General features: G+C 38.9%; 1 protein-coding gene across 11 annotated transcripts in view; it reads right to left on the bottom strand.

Moving 5' to 3' along the window:
• RUNX1T1 (RUNX1 translocation partner 1) overlaps positions 1-21313 on the bottom strand; it is a 141847-nt gene that overhangs the window by 86885 nt on the left and 33649 nt on the right. The window contains exon 3 of one of the 11 annotated variants that reach the window (XM_025199413.1): positions 8045-8082. The exons of 9 other annotated variants lie outside the window; for them this stretch is intronic. In XM_025199413.1, the coding sequence (XP_025055198.1) occupies positions 8045-8082 (38 nt within the window). Of the gene's footprint in view, positions 1-8044; positions 8083-18219; positions 18278-21313 lie in introns of those variants that run through there. One more of the 11 variants, XM_006020002.3, reaches the window with a different exon arrangement.

Here is a 21313-nt window from a genome sequence, read left to right as displayed (position 1 = left end):
ACCTGGAAGTGGACCAGAAGTACTTCCGGTCCACTTCCAGGTTCACCGCTGAGCATGTGGAGGGCCCTCCCACACTCCTGTGAGATGCTCCATCCGCCCCAACACTGCAGCATTCAGAAGCCACGCTGGTACCTCAAGGTATATAGAAAAAACATTTAAAGCTGTGTCTATGTCTGAATTGCCAATTCTCTGAATCAGCATCAAATCTTCAGATTCAGATTCGGCCAAATTGCATCAGGGACAGTGATCCAAATCAACTAATCGAATCACTGTCCCTGATTCAGGCTGAATCCAAATCTGAATCAAACAGGGCCTGCTTTGCATACCCCTACTATCAGTGCAAATCTCTGAATGACTTTTCAAAGAGGTGAAATTTGAGGAGGTTACTGTATGGTACTCTGTAATGTAAATAGGTCAGGAGTGCTGGAGATGAGTACAAACCAACTAAATAACAGGCATTCACTTAACTGTAGGGAAGAAATAAGAGCAACTAAAACTAAAGAGGACATGGAAAGATTTTACAAAATTTTTCTAAATATATATAGTATCAACACTGGAAAGGATGCCCTTCTCAAATGAAGGGAATGAAATCCATGATGAGTCAAGAACACCTGCAAAACTGAAATACTTTAGGGCTAGAGGCAGACATTCAAAAAGCCTGAGCCTGAATTGATTCAATCTTTGCAGGGCTAAAGCAGCCCTCCTTTCCCTTGCATAGTGCTTAGCTGAGGGGGGTGTGGCAAGGCTCCAGCAGGATGTTCTGACTAGGGAGGTCTGCCTGAACTATCCCAGGGTTTTCCCCACTTACTGCTCAAGGAGCGGGAGTGTTGCCAGCCCCCAGCTCCCTGCTAGGACTCGAAGGCACGGGGGGCGGGGTGTGTAGTGCACGCATCTATTGACGATAGGGAGCTTTTCGATCTCCCTCCTTGCTTCTTTATACCGTCTGCAACAAACTGACAGGTGAGCAAGCCAGCAGGGGGATAACAACAGTGTTTATCACCCAATAAGCAAAATAATAGCCTCTCTCCATTACTTCAAATGCTTCTTAAACTGCTTACCAGCTGAACTGTTGATGAGCTCCAAACAACCCTAAGTGGTCACTGTTCTGTCTTCCTGTCGTAGTGAAATTGGACACACACACATCTGCATTGTGGGGTCCCTGTTGTGGGACATGGGAGGATTTCCTGCTTGGGCAGTGATGGGGGGACAGGGGAAGGGCAGGGAGAAGCCAGGCAGACCCTGGTGTGCCTGCAAGTCTCTGCCAGAGCTCCATCTAGAGAACAGAGGGGAGAGGCCAGCCCTGCTGTGGACCAGAGAGCCCTGCCCCACCCAGAGAGCATACCAGGATGCTGGGGAGTCTGGTGTATCTTAAACCAGCAAGGCGTCTGGGACAGACGTTGCATTAACCAGTTTGAGCCAAATCAGTTAAGTCTGATCCTACGTTTAACCAGGTTTATCTCAAACTGGTTTCAGCCATTTTCAAACTGGTTTATCTGTTACAGGTTTAAACCAGTTTCTGATCATTTAAACCGCTTTATTATGTGTAATGTGTGTCCCTAGCCTTGTTGTTTAGGTTGTTTAAGGTATGTCTACACAAAACACTAACTGCACAGTAGCCTAATAACACTGCACAGTAGTGCGTCACAGCTTGGGCAGTGCTAATATGGTACTGTACGGTATTATTAGGCTACTGCACAGTAGCATCACCAAAAAGGCATTTGCCAGCACTACTATGCAGTAACTCTGGTTATTGCACATTTATTTAGTACTTGATTATACAAGTACTAAATAAATGCGCAGCAACCTCTGCATACACATGAACATGTAGACACACCCTCAGTCTCTCGGCAACAAACAAAAACCAACATTTAAACAATTAGGAAGATGTAAAAGACAAAAAAACTGGATATATGAAATATCCATGTACTACAAAGATGTAAAGGAAAATAGTGCATGTCTAACCTCTGTTTCTATTAGAGCAACAGAACAAGCATTGACAGACAGACAGACAGACAACACCGTAATCAGGCATGCCATTGAAAGGCTATCCCACCAGACCCTGACTCATCAATCCTTTCCCTAGCCTGCTCCCATTCTTGCAAGAAGGGAATCAAGTGAGCATGCAATTTCATGGCTCTAGTGGAGTTGCAGACATTTTCCCATTAATTTCTCCCTCCACATGGTCTGCAAAGAAAGAGGATATATGGACCATCTTTGTTTTTTCATTGTTTCCAGGTGCACAAAGGTCTCAAGTGTGACTGCACACACATGCTCTGCATCATGTTATGTATATATCATTCTCCAACTAAGTAGTACTTAGCTGATGATTATTTATATAATGGTTTTGTTTTCTCTTAAATGTGTGTATTTGTTAAGGCTGCACCTACTGAGAATTATTCCAAAGCTTTCAACCTGTCATGTCAAAAAAAGATGCTGCTGTAAGAGTCCAACTAGAGTTTATTGTGGGTCTGTAACTACAGCAAAACAATAAATCTCTGTTACTGAAAGCCAGCTGCTTCATTCTTAACTCTGATTTTTTTCTTCCTTTTACATTCTAGCTAGAGTACAGCTGTAATAAATGTGACTCCCCTCACAAGATGTGCAGATGTTAACAGTTCTGTAGGACATCAAGAAACATTTCAAGAATCGTGTAAGTGCCAACTAAACTTGCTTGAATTATGTGCTACCTCGTCTACATTTCTATTCAGTAAATTAGCATTCCTGAATGTTATGAGAAAGAAATTATTAATGTTCACTGCCAAGACACTAATATCTAGTTCTAAATGTGTTATCAATAAACAAAGAATACACTTAACTCATTAGATAACAGATTTCAAATTAACCAAGAGGAGTCAACTTACTCTGACAATGTTTCTAAGACATCCATCATTTCTTATCTAAGTGAGAGTAGCTAAACAACTGCCTGAAAATAAAATAAAACAAAATAAAATAAAAAGAATTCATGGCTATATATATTTGAAAGGAAAGCATAGGAATATACTTTTTTCTTTGTGGCAATCAAATGAACTAAACAGCAACTAGGGCTAACTCAAAATAAATGCTAATAGCCTATTATTGTGAAATCGTATTAGCATAAATAGTACTGAAGATATATAATTTCAAGATTCACTGAGACCTCAAACTGCAACTCATTCTCTATGGCAGCAGGAGACCAGATGTTCAAACTTCTTAGAGGACTTGGCCCCAAATTCATTCATTAAGCAGAATTGTTGTATATATTTGGTTTCATCAAACACTGAACAATCTTAGTAATCTGTCCTCTCAAATTCCCCACAACTGGAAATAAACTTAGTTTCCTAATTTGGGGCAGGATTTTCAAAAAAACATTTAATGTAATTTAGAAGCATAATGGGGGGGGGGGCAGGGAGGAGTGGCGGGGAGTCAATAGGACTTTTGCCCCCAACATTCCTTGACACATTTGAAAACCCCACCCACAAAAATCCAACTCTGGTAGTATTTTTAGTACCTTCAAGTCCCACTGGACACAAGTAGGCAAAGCACTTTGTGAGGCTGAGCCATAAAAAGAAAAATTCCTCAGCTAAATGACAACTCAAGCACATTTGTTTATGCTTAACAGGGGGCTCCTTGAAGAGCTCAATTCGTCAAATACTTATAGGCATGTTTGACTTCAGGTTTGACTACTTATACAAGTGAAGTTAAGTACATGCATAAATGTTTGTAGGATAACGATCTTAGGTCTGACAAGTTCAGAAGACAAAGTGTGTGTGAACAGCTTCTCAGATGCAACTTTTAGGTGGTCTCCTGTAAAAGGAAGTGTCAGATTTAGCACAGATTTAAATCTTTAAGGAGAAAAGAAAGGAGAGAAACAGGCTGAGCAGGGGTTGATTAAAAAGATCTCAGTCCTCCAAAAAACATATACACCTGCTTATTACTTACATGTATGTTTCATATTAGAATAAATGCATAAAGTCAAGTAGGTGTCAAGTCTTAGCAGAATACAAGCCTAAATGATTTAACAAGTGCTAACCAGAAATTAAATATTCAGATTTTTGTTTTAAGTTAACAATAAATATAGCACAGGAGGCCAGGATATTAAAATATAATTACAATATGCTGTTTCAAAATGCTTGGTGACATAGATGAATGATTTTGCAGTCAGTAAACTCCTTAGTGACATGGTTTAATAAAAGCATAAAAATAGCGTTTTTGAAACCAAGAGACCGGAGCCTTCAAAAAAGTTATTTTGGTGTTAAAAAAGAAGCTGTATTATGAGATAGCCTGAGATCCAACTTGCTTTTAAATTCCCTGAAGGACAAACAAAAACAGTGAGAGAGAGGGGAAAAACCCAAACCAAATATGCCTCACTGTTGTTATTCCTTTTAGAGAGGAAATGCTCAGTTCAGTCATGGCTTAGAAGGCATAAACATCATTGAAATTCAAAGGCAGCTCTGAGAAGGAGGACGCCTCAATTGGTATGCAAGTGGTGTTTTCTCGCCCTGAATACATTATGAACTTGCAGCATGCTAATATGCCATGCTATCATAAGCACCAGATGGAACAGTAGGCAGTATATGTCCCATCAAACCTCAGGAAGATGTATTAATGTTCCTGCTCTTTTTTCTTTCCTTTTTTTTAAGCTACAATCCTTCAGCTGTGTCTCAAGACTTGTACATTTCTTAGCATCAGTCACCTGCTCCTAAAGCACAGTTCTCCAGGGTTGTCTCATCTTCACCAGGTGGTGCCAAGCATCCTTTCAATGCATTTTATCACTCAAGGTAAAGGCCACAAGATATGTCAGACTGTGCTTACTGAAGCGTACCAAGTACAAAAGATAACATCATGAGATAAATGATAGATGAAGACAGAAAGAATTTGGGTTTAAAGCTAGTTTTAAATTATGCATAAGTAACAGTGCATAACCCCCCTCAATTAGTATTACTTGAGAATCAAGAAATGGAAAGATTGGACAGAAAAAGAAAAAAAAGAAAGAAAGCTAAATAGAATATACTTTCCCTCATAGCTAAGTAAAACAGATGGGTTTGAAGCAAAACCATGAAGCTGAATCCCTTCCTTCCACCATCCTCTAAAACCCTTTTCTAAAAGATCTACAAATTTTAACTGACTAATGAAATGAAAAGACATATTCTGTAGTTCTTTAGCACATGCATGCATGAATGCACGCACAAGAATTAAACAGATACAAGTCATAAAAAATATAAACTATGTTTAAAGAATAAAAGTGATTTCTTCTATTATGGGCTGTAGGTTTCGAGTTTGGAGTAGGTGACTTCATCTAATAAAGAAAAATGGAACGAACACGTGCGCACGCGCACACACACATTCCAGAACACTTTTAGCTGCTTTGCATCAAAGTAGGCTTTATCCCAGAGACAACAAATATTATCTAATTTCCTGAATATAAATATATACAAACATGTATACACATAAGAGGTGAAGGGAATTGGAAAACCCCTGACTATTATCACTCGAATGTCTCCTACCTCTGTATAAACTTGAAATATAACATGCCTCCTATTGACAGATTGCTGTTTTCATTTTTTTTTTTTTGCTTGTCCTGTGCCCATCAAAAAGATAAGAGTTTTCAGCCTTGAGAAACTTTTAAGAGTTTGAGAATTTAAACAACAAAGTAAAATTAAAAAGAAGGTTTAAACTGGTGGGAGAAATAGTTTTCTTCATCTAAGGGTTTAAATATTGCTTGGAATAGTTTTTTGGGCCTGTTTTTTGTTTGTTTGTTTTTTTAACTTTTTCAAAAAAGAGTGACTTCAGTAGAATATTTTCCTAATTTCTTTGATCATAGCAACTGGTTTATGATATACAAAGCATCACCCTATGCATGTAAGTCTATTATTTTTCTAACAGCATTAGCTTACTCATGAAAGTTGCTGATTCTTTGAGGAACTGATTACCCACATTTGAGTGTGTGCATCACCTTGCAGGAAGAAGTCCAACATCCATGAGTGCTGCATGGCATATTTCCCCAGTGACTCAGGCTACAAGGATTTTTCAAGCTATTAAGAAATCTGATTTATACCTGATAATTGTTTGATTCAGCTTTTCTTAAAAAAAAATAATCAAACAACTATCTTCTACAGTAATATTTCATACAAGGTGACTTACTGTTGCTATTCAGAAATAAATATGCACCATGCTGTCATTTACCCCAAATTTACTTTAATCCAAGGAAGTTTTTAGGACTGGTTGAGATGCTAGACAACTTTTTCCACTCTTGCCACCACTACATTGCATACTAGCCTTAATTATTATATGTATGATACAAATGAACTTATTTAAATCTGATTCTCATACTATATTGTATTTCATGACACCTAAACAATATTTATTTTGATTTCAATGCATTGAAACAGAACGGCTGACTGACTCCCAGAGGACACCACTTGGCTCAGAACTGTCTGATGATAGGCCAAGTTGACAATCACCTGTCATGATCATGTGGGTCATCACCTGGTGTAAAGAACAACATTTAGGGCATCTACTCTCGGTCAACAAATAGTTATTTGCAACAGTGTATTTTGCAAACAAAAATACCTAAAAACCAGTCACTTAAGGTATTGATTAAAAAAAACCAAAACTTTGATTTAGCAAGCATCAAATTTTGAAGGGGAATCCCCAGTGGGACATCCCATCAGGGCATGTTCTCTGTATCTAGCTTGGCAAGACAGCAAAAACACTTACTGCTTAAAAAAGAAAAACATTTGTGACAATATTACTAGGCATTTTTGGGAAGGCTGTAAGAGGCATTCTTCTTTTGGAGTCAGTCCTGAATAAAGCAGGCCTGGGGCAAACATTAATTTCTAAACAAAATGAAAACATTTGTTATCCTGCTTTTGTAAACTTTTGAAGAAAAGAGTTGGCCTCCCACCCCTAAAAATATCCTCCAAATATCTTGGAAGAGGGAATGAGAAAACAAGCTAGAGATATACGGTCAGATTGCTAGTCCATTCCCATCAACCTCCATTTTGTGGAAAAATAGTCATACTGGCCTGCTGACCTTCAAAATGCAAGTGAAGCCTTTACCTCTAGGGTTTCTGCAACAGGCCACCTTGCACATCCAGAAGCAAAAACTGGATACAAGTCTCAGCAGAAGGATTTCCTGTCCTGCTCCTGGAGGCATGCTTGCCACTCTTCTTCCTTCCTGAAGGTGCAACAGACTGTAAAATGGGGAAATTTGCCAAGCCTTCAAAAGAGAGGATGGAAACTGGTTCCTTCAGATTAGCTGGCTGACTAGATTACAAGCCAAGGAGCTCTTCAGAAAAGAGCATTAGCTAAGCAAGGAGGTTTGTGGTGAATCAAGGGAGGCCTGACTTCCCTAAACCTTGAAGGCTGGGGAAGGTGGGCTAAATTTCCAAAGGCTTGCATTCTTAGAGTTTTGTGTAGGGGTTTTTTTTTGTTTGTTTTTGTTTTTTTTAAAGAGACTGCTAGCTATTTTGACAGTGCTGTTTTTAAAAAAGTTAGTTTAATTACAGGAAAAATATGGAAAATATAAACAAAAAGAAAACACAAAATTAACTGCAGACCTAAAATAAAGTCAAAGATCCCTCACAAAAACTACAGGAAAAGCAATAGGCCAGGAAGATACATATTTGATTTCACAGGGACAAGATAACCAAGGGGGGAAAAAAATGAAAAAGTACCAAATCAGAGCTCTATAACTTATGGAAAGAACACATTTTAAAAGATTCTTTAAAATTAATAATAAATGCTCCCTTTTCTCACATTCCGATTTATCTATGAAGTAAAAGCTGTTTGGTTCTTATACCAGGAACAAATTCAGAGAAGCAAAATGAGTTCAAACCTCCATCATTCCAACAGAGATATTCTGGATATTAAAAGAGCCTGCAAAGATTTTTGAATTGGTTTGGTAGGCTGCAGTACAACGCAATAGTAATTACAATACAAACTAAGGTAAATATAAAAGTACAGGCTTCCCTCAATTTATGCCGTAGATGCGTTCCCAGGGAATGGCACAAATTGAAGTTGCATAAAGAAAACCCAGTTTACCATGAAACACATAGGGATGCATTCCCACAGTGGTGAGGGAGAGAGGAAGCGAGGCTGGGGCTAGGGAAGGGGCAGGAAGAGGGGTCCAGCGCAGCCCTGGGGCCACAAGCAGGGGGCATCTGCCGCTCCCAGGGCTGCTGCAGGGGCAGCACCGGGCACTTTGTGGCGCTCGGGCTGGGCAGCAACTCCACTTACCCCACTGCTCTGCTTCTCCCCACTCACCACATCCCCTGCTGAAGCAGCCGCGGGAATGGCCAACGCCAGCAGCCTGCAGCCGCTGGGCTGCACCATGCCTCAACCCTTCTGATGTGGCGCAGCCCATAGGCTGCAACAGACAGAACCCGCTGCTCCAAGATCTGCAACAGGGGCAGGCAGCAGCCTGCAGCGGGATGAGAGCACGTTGGGGCTGACGGCCAATACTGGCACAGGCTCTTTCCAGTGCTTGGCAGCAGTGCTGGGAGGGCAGGTTGTGGGGGGCTATTGTAAATTTTCGGGTTGGCAGCAGCTCCCCTCCCATCACCACAGCCCACCCCGAGTGCCAGGAAGAACCTGGTGCTGCCACTAGACCCAGCTTGGAGCAGCCTCCAGCCCCAGCCTGCTCTCATCCTACTGCAGGCTGCTGCCCACACCTGCTGAAGCCCTGGGGGCGGTGGACACCACCTACTTGCAGCCACTGGGTAATGCTGCGCTGTGGGGTTCGGAGCACAGTGCCTTGGGGGAAGCGGAGCCTCGGGGGGGTTCTGGGCACAGCGCAGCCCAGTGGCTGCAAGCTGCTGGCATCAGCTGCTCCCAGAACAGCTGCAGCAGGGGCTGTGGTGAGTGGGGCCCCTGCACCACAGCCCTTTCCCCTCCCCTCACAAACTGACAGACTTACCCTGCCTGGGGGGTGGGCGAAGCGCACTTATGCCGATCACATAACAGAAAATTTATCTTGCATATAACAAATTTCAGGTATAAAAAAGGTCATCGCATAAGACTGAATTCGCATAAATCAAACCCGAATAAATCGAGGGAAAACTGTACTGATGTCTCTAAAACAAATTACATCAATTCCAAGGTCTAACAGCAACAACAAACTCAGAAACAAGTATTTCTATAGCTCTGCTACACAGTACCAACATTTTGGTAGTATATAGATTAATACAAAGTTTTAGCTCACTCAAGGTCCACTGAACACTTTAGTATATACTGAGAGGGTCTTTCAATCTTACAGGTAAGTTCTGGAGTTGGAGAATGTAGAATGAGCAGTCTAATTCTTAGCCCTAGAAAAATCATTTGGGAGCTACAGCATAGATGTGTTTCATCGCCCTGGCTGAAAAGCTGCACAGGCAAGTTCCCCAGCCAGGGGAATTAGAAATATGATGTTTGGGTCACCCTTGCCCTTTGGGAAACCCAGTGATTGACAACCTGGCCTCTCTACTTCTGGGGAAGCAGAAAGGCTGTCAATAGGAAGTTGGGGAGAGGAGGCTATTTCACAGGCATGCATAGGTAAGAGGCAGATGTGCCACCCAGCTCCAGGAGAATGGTTCTCTCTGCCCAACCCTTCCTGCCAATCATCTAACTAGGGCTCCTCTTAGAGCCCTGCAAGGGTTCCCACTGTGGGTGACAATGGCCCTGACTTCATGCACTCCTCAGACTCAAGCCAGAAACAGATGTGCCTGGGTCTGGAGCCCTCCATTGTGAGAGAATGTCCCCCCATACACGTCTCACCAATCAGATGACTGGCAGGAAGGGATGGGGGCAAATTTTCTAAGGCAGGGTTCCAACGGGGCTCCCATGCAATCACAGGCTATCACAGAGCTAACGCTCTCCCTCTCCCTTGTAGGACTGTGGGATTCTGGGTGTCCTCAACCCCTGAGAGAAGTGTACAACTGTTTAAGCTAGTGAGGGAGGGGAGAGATCTTCCTGGTTGAAAGAGACAGAACTTCCTTGCAGAAGAGTCAGTTTTCCTTTGCAAGAAACCCACCAAGTGGCTGGCTGTATGCTCCCTTTCTTTACCAGAAGAAAGACTTTTCTCCCAGCACAAATACAATGCCTGTCCATGGCCACAATCTAGTTTAAATGGACTAGAACTACCAGGGGTCCATTTGGCTGTTCTACAGAAACAATAATTATTATTTATATAAACAAGACAAGCTTCCAACTATGCTTCAAGTGCTATTTTTTCAACAATGTTCAAAGTAAGGTAGAAAAAAATCTTGAACAAACATTAGGACTGTGTTGAAAAATTTTACAGGAAGAGAAGACATCCAATACAGAAACGTCATAGATTGTAAGCAAAGTAAAATCTCACTAGAAGCTGTATGCTAGTTCATCAAATTGTTGATATATGAGAACTGAAAGTCAGACACATTTTAAGACTTCAGCCTTGGATCTGACAGCTTTAAGCAGGATGAACTGTTAGTCTCCAGATTAGCTTGATGGCCCCTGTCAGAATTCAAAAGAGGATCCCTGGCATACCACATGGTAGAAGGTCTAACTAAATAAAAATAAGAGTCTTTATTTTTGGCAGGTGAACTTCATTACTACTGCTCTGCTCCTCCTGCTCACTCAAGGATTAAGAAAAGGCCTTGTTCCAGAAGAGACCATAAATGGAAACAAAGGGCATGAAGCCCAAAGAATAGATAAACACCTTGGACAATTAGATCACCAGACTTTCACAGTTATCCAGTGATGGAACGAACAGATTATTCTGGACATCTGTACGTTTTTTCTTTTTTAATGTCATAAACCCTAACTTATCAAATTAAAAATCTCTGGGAATGTTCTTAACAATGATACCAACTCTCCTACTATTAAGATCATGGTTGATTTATGGTGGATCTTCAAAGCTGATCCAGACTTTGATATCTTTTTATTCATCAGAAAGATCTCTCTACAAGAACAGTATAGGATGCCAAAATTATTTTTAAATGAGCATTCGTAACTATATACATAGCATTTTTTTATAGCTCTGGGTGTTAAATAAAGTACATCTTGCACAGTGCCAACAAACTGTTGGCATGCAAAGAAAAATAACTAAAAGTGGCATTCTGCACTCAGTGGCACTGAACTTTTCCTAGTAAATATTTTGCTCATAAAAAATTGTGTGCTAAGTTGACAGGTATACAGTTATTGGACAACCTATTGTGTAATAAAATAGACTGTGCAACGTAATAAATGTTATTTAGTATTGTTAACCATATATAAAGTGCTTGGTGCTATACAAAACACAAAGACCTTGTGCCAGTTTCCTTAACTTTAAAGAGAGCAATGAAGCTGCAATTTTCTTGGATGGTTAAATACCTAAAATAAAATGTAAAAAAAAATATATGCCCACATATACAACTCTGGTTCTTCAGAGTGATCACAATTCATTTTTCATGCACAGTTTTAAAATTAGGATTATATTTTGGTGTGTGAGTTGATGGATCTTCCTAAAATAAATAAAATGGTGGGAAATGTTTTGAAAAAAAAATGTGTGTTAGTGTTTGTGGGCTCCATGAAGTATTGAATCTGAGAGGTTATGCAAGGCCATAAAAACTAAGAGGAAAGAATTAATTTGATAGAATTAGATAAAATGACAAGACGGACCAGAAAAGTAGAAAGCTACACATTGTGGAGACCAGAAAAGAGAGAGAATGGGTACTAGGAAAAACAAAAAAGAAAAAGGTTAAGAGTTTTGAAGGTAGAAAAGAAGTAGGGCTTGGACCTTTTTTGCTAAAAGGAAGCATCACTAAACCAGAAATGACAATATACTGTACCATAAAGAACAATATGTCTGAAAAGCTAAAAGTTGTGCCTTCTTGAGAGTAGGAATTTCAGACCTCACTTGCAAAGCAGACTAAAGAGTTCAGAGATCTCACTCTCTCTCAAAGGTTGATTATTCAAGCATAACCCTTCTTTGATGAAAGGAAGATTTACTAGTTTAAGACATGATGCTGCACAGAATCTGCACCAATTTACAGTAGGACTGAATTCAGCCAAAATACTTTAATCTTCTTGTCTCCCTCTACAACCTCTTTTGGGACATAATCAGTTTAGATTCCCATCCCTAGTCTACCACCATAATTTTTTGGTCCAAATTTTGTTAGTTCAATTCTGTCAATATGCAAAATAATATAAAGGTTATTACATTCAGGTTCTAAAAGTGCTTCCATAATGAATGGGAACCATATAAACTATATTCTTATTAATTGTGTCCACCGATTACATTTCCTTTAGAACTTCAAAAAGGTTTCCTGCCACCTTTAACTCAAACTTTATATCTATTCAAAAGCAGAGTTAAGTTCCAAACATTGTCTCATAATATACATTCATATTAACATTAAACTAGCTGGCTGGATAATTTAATTTAGTCATGGGAGCTTTGCTACACTTCTAGGTGGTTATTTCTTATAAAGATATATTTTAAATAGTTACCAGACTCCTAGAGAAAGGGAAGCCATTTCATTATACAAAAGCCGAAATTGCTGCATAACTAATTTTATCATTTAATATAAACATCCTCTTAGGAATTCTAGATGTAAGCTCATCACCCTGGTCCGGAATGAATGACTGTTTGCCAACCTTAACTCTTATGGGTTTCAAATAACTTGCTTGGCATCTGTTTATCTGCAGCTAGCAGCCACGATGGAACTGCTTCTACAGAATCACTCTCATAAAAATAATTAAAATTAGGGTAAAGAAAAAGGGGTCAAATTGTTAAAATCAGAAACCAGGGGGAAAATAACAAACCAAAACCAAACAGAACAAGAGCAAAATTTTGCTCTGGAATATGCAGCACAACTACTGACTATAATGAGAATTGCTCTTTTTGAGACAGCTATATTTGACAAACAATTCTATATTTGAACCAAAAGATCATGTTAAAAACCGTGGATGTTTAAAACCATTAATGAAGGTCTAATCCAAGAAAGAATTTAGGTACCAAAATATTAGGCACTACAACACCTATCTTTTAGGAGTCTAGTCTCCCACAACCCTGTATTAGCTGCCAAGGCACCCTGTACAATGTATGGGAAGAGTAAGGTAGGTACCAAAACTCTTGATCCAAAACAAGTCACATATGGGTAAGGGAGCTTGTAAAAGTCAACACAATCAGCGTGCAGCGGCATAGAGCTAGCCAGTAGAAGACTGGGGACAGGACAGTCTTAATCCTACCTGCAGGTGCCTTAATCTACTCAGGATTCAGATTCATAAAACCTGTCAGGCAGGAAGTTGCCTACATCCATCTTCAGAGGAAAGACTTTTAAACAAAACCAAAAGATGAAAAAGTGATGGTAGTGGGTGTCTGCCCATCGTAGCCTAGTGGGCAAAGAATTCACCAGCAACACTAGAAACACAGATTATAGACTCTTCTTGAGGGAGTTCAAACCCCTATATCCTACCTACCAGGAGAATATCTTAATCATTAGACTGCAGATTAGGCAGGAATGGGGGCTCTTGCCAAGCATTGTATTGATCTGTGACACTGGACAGAAAAGAATTTAAAATTCACTGGGACATAGTGTGTAAGAGGAAACATGACAGTACCTAAATTATCAGGGCATTTACTGGGAAGGATCCCAGGGTTATTATTTATCCAACAACCATTTCATATAAAGTACAGAGAGTCCCAGGAGGATAAGTGAAAACAGCAATACCATCACAACTAAGTCCTTCTCCTGACTGGTTTTTAAAAGAAAGCATGTCTACCTTGCATTTTATAAGAAGCCTCGCCCTGACAGGGGGTATGCCTACACAGATGCTACCGCGCAGTCATTTACTACTTGGTTATGACTGCGCAGTCCACCACTCTTGTAGATGCAGCTAGTGTGTATTAGGCATGCTTTGAGATTTCCTATCAGATAAAGCACCTCACAAGACAGAGAGAATTGCTTAGTTACTAAATACTAAGGCATGCAATATACACTGGACTACTCAGCCCCATCAAGAGAAAAGCTGTTCTGGGTATGTGGAAAGATGCCAGTCAAAGTGTCCAGCAACTTCTAAATCAAATTTAAATGGTCTGTGGAATTTGGAATCATCCAACAAGGATTTACAAGATTGCATTTTTAGGCCTGGGTACCTAATCCCACTTTAAATACCCAAATCCATTTTTATCTGGCTTTGATATATAGTCAAAATTCAGAGATGATGCATCAAGAGCTATATGTACATTTAACTGATTCTTCTTTGGTTTACATGCTCAGAAATCAGAACACTATAGCATTCAAGGAACTGAAAGAGGTAAAAAGAAATATATACCACCCCTTTCTCACTATCTGACCCTCTCACTAACGTATGCTTTTAAGACTCTCAGTGTACCAGTTCCAACAATTTACATTTATTTACACCCAGATCTTGGGGTTTCATTCTCCATTTGCAAATACACACTACAGTTGACTTCCCAGTTAGGAAATTCAGTCTCCTTAGCTTGCAAATACCAACATCATCATAAGGGAATGGTGAGAGGAAGGGATTCCTTGTTAGTACACTTGTTAATGCACTAACATCTTTCTATGCATATAGTAATATGCAGTTCAACTCAAAATCAGAAACATAATGTTATAGAGATGACAGTTTTTATTACTATTATGCAAAGAGAGGGTACACATTTATGCTTTCAAAATGAAAAATCACAACATTTTAGTTCCCCAAACCTGTTGGGTTTGAAAAACTGAAATGCCCACTAAAAAATCCTGCTAGTCCGGACTGAAACGTAACCTGAAGTGGCCAACAGCCCTCTTCACAAAGAGAGGACTTTCCTTCCTGTCAGACCCCAATGTAAGAAAAAGGCAGTGGCTATGAAGACTGGAATAAAGATGTAAAGTTAACATTCAGATTCAAATATTTCCAGACATACTTTCCACAGTTGGCACAAAACTTGGTTTGTATAACATAGGATTGTCCCGATATAATAGCACAGCAAATGCAAGTTAGAACAAGTCATTTAATGGACTGTTAGGAGACTTCTGCTGTATAACAGCATTTAGATGCACGTATTAAAAAAACAGGTGGATTATCCAAATGTTCAGTTACTAGGACACCAACAGTTATGGCCATGGCAATTTTGTTTCTGTTCTTTAAACAAATCATCACTTGCAAGCACTAATGTTAAAACCAGAAAGCCAGTCTAGTACACAGTGGCTATAAATGCCAAATCAATTTTCAGCAGATAATAAAGTCCATGTTTTACAATCAGCAATGCACTATTTTACTACCCAAAATGTAAGCTAATAATATATAGCTCTGCTAAATGGAAAATGCAGATATGCTGTTAAGAAAAGGGCTGGCTGTGAGATGATGGATCATTTCTGCTGGGACCTTCTTAAAGCTATGTGCAAATGTTTTGAAAATATCACATGATGTGGCCATGTGTTAAAAATTACAGCCAGTTAAGTTCTCTGCTAAGAAAAATATGTGGGCAATTTATGAAATGCACTCCAGGATGGAGATGTCTTAAGTAAAACCAGATTCTGAAAACAAACCGATTTTTTTGAAACATGAACTTAAAAAAAAAAAGTTGCAGCCACATCTGGAGAGCAGAAGTAAAGAAGGGGTGGTCTGACCTAATACCAGGCCATCTTCTGAAAGAACAGCATTATTTCTGGGCTACAATGACTGTGATCACTGATTGTCCTTTTAAGGAAACCATGCTGAATACTGCCATGGGCAATAATAAAGCATTTTGTAGGCCAACATCTGTTCTTTGAAAGTACTATAAAATGACTGATAGATTTGTAATGTTTCATAAATAAAGCTCAAAATAAACAGTTCTCAAAACCTTGAGCAATCAAACTGATATCTAGCTTTTGATTTGGACAATGTGCATCTCTACATCCAATATTTAAAAATACACACTTTTTAGAGTTTAAGAAATAAAAATGGCAAAATAATTAATATAGTTACTGGAAACCTCAAGTTAGCAGGATTATCTTTCTATACACACTTTTGTAAGAGTTTCATGAGTGTCTAAGAGATACCTGAATTTAGCTTTTTTGACGCTTTGTTAGTAGCCCTCTCTGACAGTTTTTAAAGATGTACTGAACTAAAAAGCTTAGTAGCCAATCACATTTGTAATATGAATAGTTTGTCTTTGAAGAGCAAATTTAGTTTGTGTGCAAGTTATCACTACACAAAGCAGAAACAATTTTTGATTACTTGTTTTTTTCCAAAATAAGTACTCTGAATGTCAGAACTACTAAAGGCATGCTTCTAAAAATCAAGAATGTATACACACACAATAGGCAACAGCATAATATCAGATTACATAAAAATACACATCCTTTTAATCTTCTGCACATAATGTGCTTACCCTTAAAATACAAAATCTGCCCCAGATGGCTAATAATGACCATTTGAAAAAAACCCAACACCACGATATTAGAGGGCTAAAATATGCTGTGAACAGATTGAGAGGCAGTTCATCCTAGAGGACAGTAAGAGAGTGCAGATGGGTGTCAGAAATAGCCGAGTGTCAGATCTGCTCAAGTATCTTCATCCTGGCACATGCTCCCAGTCACAGCTGTTAGCGTATTCTCTGTATCCAAGTGCAAGGTTTTCTAACACTCAAAGCTGACATTAAAACACACATTTCTTGCTTGCAACCACTTTAGGAGACTGCTGGAAATTAAAGATTTGTTTAATGCTAAAGCTTAGCAAGTATTGATAAGTGTCTATATGCTCAAGTGTAGCTCAAGCCATTTTGATTAAAGATGCATGAAATTTTAACCAGCAGGTAGATTAAGTAATTTAAGCGCAAAAGGCTTAATAGGTTTACAGAAACCTTCACTTCAGCCATTCCACTATTTTTTTTTGTAATATCACAAAATAAAATATACAAAAACCAAAACTGATCATGTTATACTCAAATTATATTTAAATATAATAATAAAAATAGCAGATAGCAAATCATGTGAGAGTAATTTCATACAACTATATTCAAAATATCAGCTCTGTATTCTATTTACATAGCACTCACTTTTTTAAACTAATGAATTACCATGGTATTTCTAATGAAGAACACAGTCCCAGGAATATAATGCATGCAAATTAAATTTAAAGTTTAAAGGGTTAAATTGACCTTTCCTAGTCCTCAGTTGTTATCTATGCAAATTAATTTGTCCATATTTCAACCATACAAATCCTCTTAGCCCTGTGATTTGAACAAACAGAATCCCACTTTCTGGTTACAGTCACAACCATAGCTGCGACAAACATATCAGTGGCAGAATATGACCGTGCATCAACATCTTAAAAGAAAAACATTCTTCAAACAACTGGCAATACCTACATATAACTGTGGTTGCAGCAAACTGGCAGATACTGTTTCAAAACACCATCTGTGAGGTGTAGAGACTCTGCAAGCAAGCACAGCCTCTTCTGCCTGTCCTACCCAAACAATCTACAAGAACCAGCCAGCTATAGGATCTCTCCATGTCCTGTCTTTTTTTATCTAGAGATATGGGCTGTTTTAATCAGGTTCATGGCTCTATCCAGTCCTTACCAACCCCCTGCAGCAAATTCAATCTACTCCGTCTTGCTCAAGCTTCTCAAAAACCTTACAAAATTCATCCTGTATAGATGCAATGTTTTCACTGGCAACATCACTTATCGGTTAGACAAGTGGTCTTTAGACCCAAGGATAATATTTTGGTGAGGAAATTGACACATTAAAATTTCCACTTTTACATCAATTTCTCTAATTCAGCAGATTCTGTATGATTTTTTTATTAACACATTTCAGTGGTTTTGGCTGGTGACAGCTAAGGACTGTGATTTAGGGCAAGACTGAAATAATTTGTTTCATAAATCTTCCTTCACTTCTCCATCATGAACAGCTTTTCAAAGAGATCGTTCTTAGTGTTCACCCATAATCTGAAATTATCTCTCCAGATAAAATGTTTGCACATACAAGGTACAGCTGACAGTTATAAAAGCCAGACTGAAGCCATATTTCTCCTCGCTAAATTATATCTGTACAGAGACCTGCACCTACAAACAGGATGACTTTCTATGTACCATCCAGTATTATTGTACATGTCATCTTTGGTAGTTGCCACACACAAATTCCCCTCCCCCCCTCCCAAATATACACACAGCAGAATTAGCAACTACAGTCACTCCATGTAAGCTTGTACAAATCACTATGTAGAATTTTTTTTTTATATACAATCAAAATATAATTAGTGTTTTCCCATTTAAATCGAAAGAGCTGTAATAATTTTAACTCACCAGGCATCCTTGAATAAAATAAACCACACTGTAAATGGCTCTCTCCTAAAAGCAAGCTTATTTAGGGCTCACTGCCTCCTGTTCTGGAATGAACACAGAAAAGCGAGGAGGGCCATCAGAACTGGCTGTGGCAGCGTTGCTGGAGGCAGGATGCTGGGCGCGTGCGTTTGCCAGGCAAAGACAGATGGAGAGCTGACACTCTGTATTGCACTTGGAGCAGAAATGTGAATGATGACAGGAGCACATGTGGCCTTGAACCCAGCCCTGTCTCTTCAGGCAGAACAATGACAGGGATGTGTGTGCAAATTATCACAACCCCAGCTCCCCTCAGCTGACTCCTCTTACTCTACCTTTCACAGCAAGTTCCAGAGGACTGAAGAATAGAAAGTAGAATCCAGAGTGATAAGCTAAACACTGAATTATTCATTTTTTTTCTTTAAAAGTTAACCCTTTCTTTAATGGAAAGCAATTAAAGGAGAGATTCTAGTAGAGCCAGCTCTCCCTCCAAAGTGGAAAACTCATTCTGTATTTTAACAGCCACAATCTTGAACTCCAGAAGACTGTTTATTTATTTTGAATTTTCAGCTAAATATGTATAAAGGTACATTTAGAGATGTTCGCTATTTTTTTCCTTTTTATTATTGCCATTTTATCACAGTGAACAGAGTATCAAAATCACTCCCTTTCTCAGACTCTCAGTAGTGTGTGTAAAATAGAACACACTTAGAGACAGACCACTTTTATTTTACTACAGTGCTTTTAACCCCCTGGGATTCCTGCATTGATATGCTCCAAACATTTGCAGCTAACTCTCCTTTACCTTGCATGGTGATCCATGGGGGATGAAAACAAAATCTTCCCTGTAAAGCTTTTTCAAAAGCTAAACAATCATGTCCTCCCGATTTCTGATTTTTGCACACCCCTTAAATGTTTATCCTTCACATGAATAACGTATGCCTGGCTAGGTTCAATGCACTCTTCCCTATTAAGCTTTAATGGACACCATGATACATAAAACTACAAGTCTTTGTTATAGTGCTTTATCTAAAGCTGGCTATTTTCTTCTCAGCAGTCCCTCTTTAGTCCTTTGTAAAACATCCTTGCCTCTTAGGAGAAACATACGCCTGACTCGCATGCCTTCTGTAGCAAATTTGGGCTTATACAAAATTCTACACATAAGGAAAATATCTTTCTTTTTAGAATTCTCCTCCAATTTGGCACTTGCAAATTCTTCACTATTTTACTACCAAACATCTTTACAGCATATTAACACATGCTTTGTCTCTCTGACTCTGCCTTTACAGTGTGAGACTAAATTCCATATAGACGCACAAAAAGAACATCATTCAGTATTTTCAGGAACTGTATTCTTTTAACACGAAAAGTCCAAGACTCATCCTTTTAGCTTTATTTATGCAAACCTTTGGTTTTGTGCTACACTCTCTTCTACCTCTCCTACACAGAAACCCCACCCCCTCTGCTTTCAGGCCTTCCTTCTCCTGCCTCCAGCTGCCACAAAGCAGTGATAAAGATCTATTTGGGAACACAGGGAGGAAAAAAGAAGCCTAAGAGTCCTCACTACCTGGTTAGCTCTGCCCATGAATGTTTCTTAAATAAAAGCAAAGAATGTGAGTAAATTAGAACTTCTAATGGCAGCTGAAGTGGAACCTACAAGCTTCACTAGCTCCCAATGTAATATTCCAAATGTTTAATAGGAATTTAAAAAAACACCTTGCGATTGTTCTGGTACTAACAATATAATACACTGTTAGGGAGACAAATATTTTTGTTCATCCTAGTCAAATATCTGTTGTAATGAGGTTTTATATAACGGATTTTACTATATTTGAAAGCCAAGCACAGACACTTTTATATGACAGAAAGCTTTAGTGGAGGGTGAACCGGAAGGAGGAAAGTGAGAGAGTAATAAATCAATTAAGTCTGCGCCAGAAAGGATTCTAAAGAACATAGCGTTCTTTTTGTTTTATTTGACGCCCTATTTAAAAAACAGTTGGTTAGTACTCTAGCTGCAGGTTTTAAAAATGCTGTCCCCTACATGAAAGAGAAAAAATTTTCACAGTGGGAAATGCAACCTTTCATCAACAAAAATGCAGACTGAATCAGCTTTAAAACACAAAGTAATATGTCAGAGGTGCAATGCATTTTAATAAAACAGAATGATATTCAGTTTTAAAAGTAGGTCTTAATATCAGTACATTGTAAATCCACAAACCATGCCTCACAAAATTGAACTTCCATACGCTGTGTGATTATGCATCTTTTCTATGTGTAAAAAGCCTTTTTAAGCTGTTATCTGACTACAGTAATTGCCATTTAAATTGATCCACGTCAACAAAACCTGGATCCCTGGAGATTCTCACCTAGAAGTCTGCTTGTGGAAGGGGCTAACAGAATGCCTGTGCATCTGAGACTACTTCAGCATTTTCTCAAGCAGCCAGCTGCATGAATAGTTTTTCCCTCTCATTATTTAATACACTGAGGCAGGCTACAACCTATTTGGCAGCCCTCCCTGAATAAATTTTCCTGAATATGTCCCCCCCCCCCGAGTTTTTTTTTTAGATGCAACCATTTCTGTAATAATTTTTGCACCATTTCTAAAAACATAATTGGTCCAAAATGTGTATTAAAGATGGACAGGCAATGTGAGTGTGACAAGCCTGCAAAACATTTTCATCTCCACTTCTTTCATTCAGAAGGGGGAAGGGGTGAGGGAAAGTAGTCCACATTAATTTTGCATATAACTAAATCTATTGCATCGCAGAATCCAGAAAATGTAGAATACCAAAATTAAAGGGGCAATAGGACAGTTAGAATTTAGGAGGAAAGATTCAGTCACCTTCTTTATAATCAAGTCACACCTCCTTAGCTGACTGAGAAGTAACCCATTGCCTTATAATCATTCATACAGTTTATAAATAAGGTTAAATGGTACAATACACTTGCAAAATTCATAACTGTAAGAGGAGCCAAAGCAGATATTTGCACAAAAAAAACAATCAAACAAACAACACCACCACCAAAAACCAGATTTACAGCAGACCATAAAAAGTCTTGTTGTATCATTCAAATGAAA

The sequence above is a fragment of the Alligator sinensis genome, unplaced genomic scaffold, assembly GCF_000455745.1.
Source record: "Alligator sinensis unplaced genomic scaffold, ASM45574v1 scaffold273_1, whole genome shotgun sequence".
Lineage (NCBI taxonomy): Eukaryota > Metazoa > Chordata > Crocodylia > Alligatoridae > Alligator > Alligator sinensis.
This window is presented reverse-complemented; position numbering and strand designations above follow the sequence as displayed.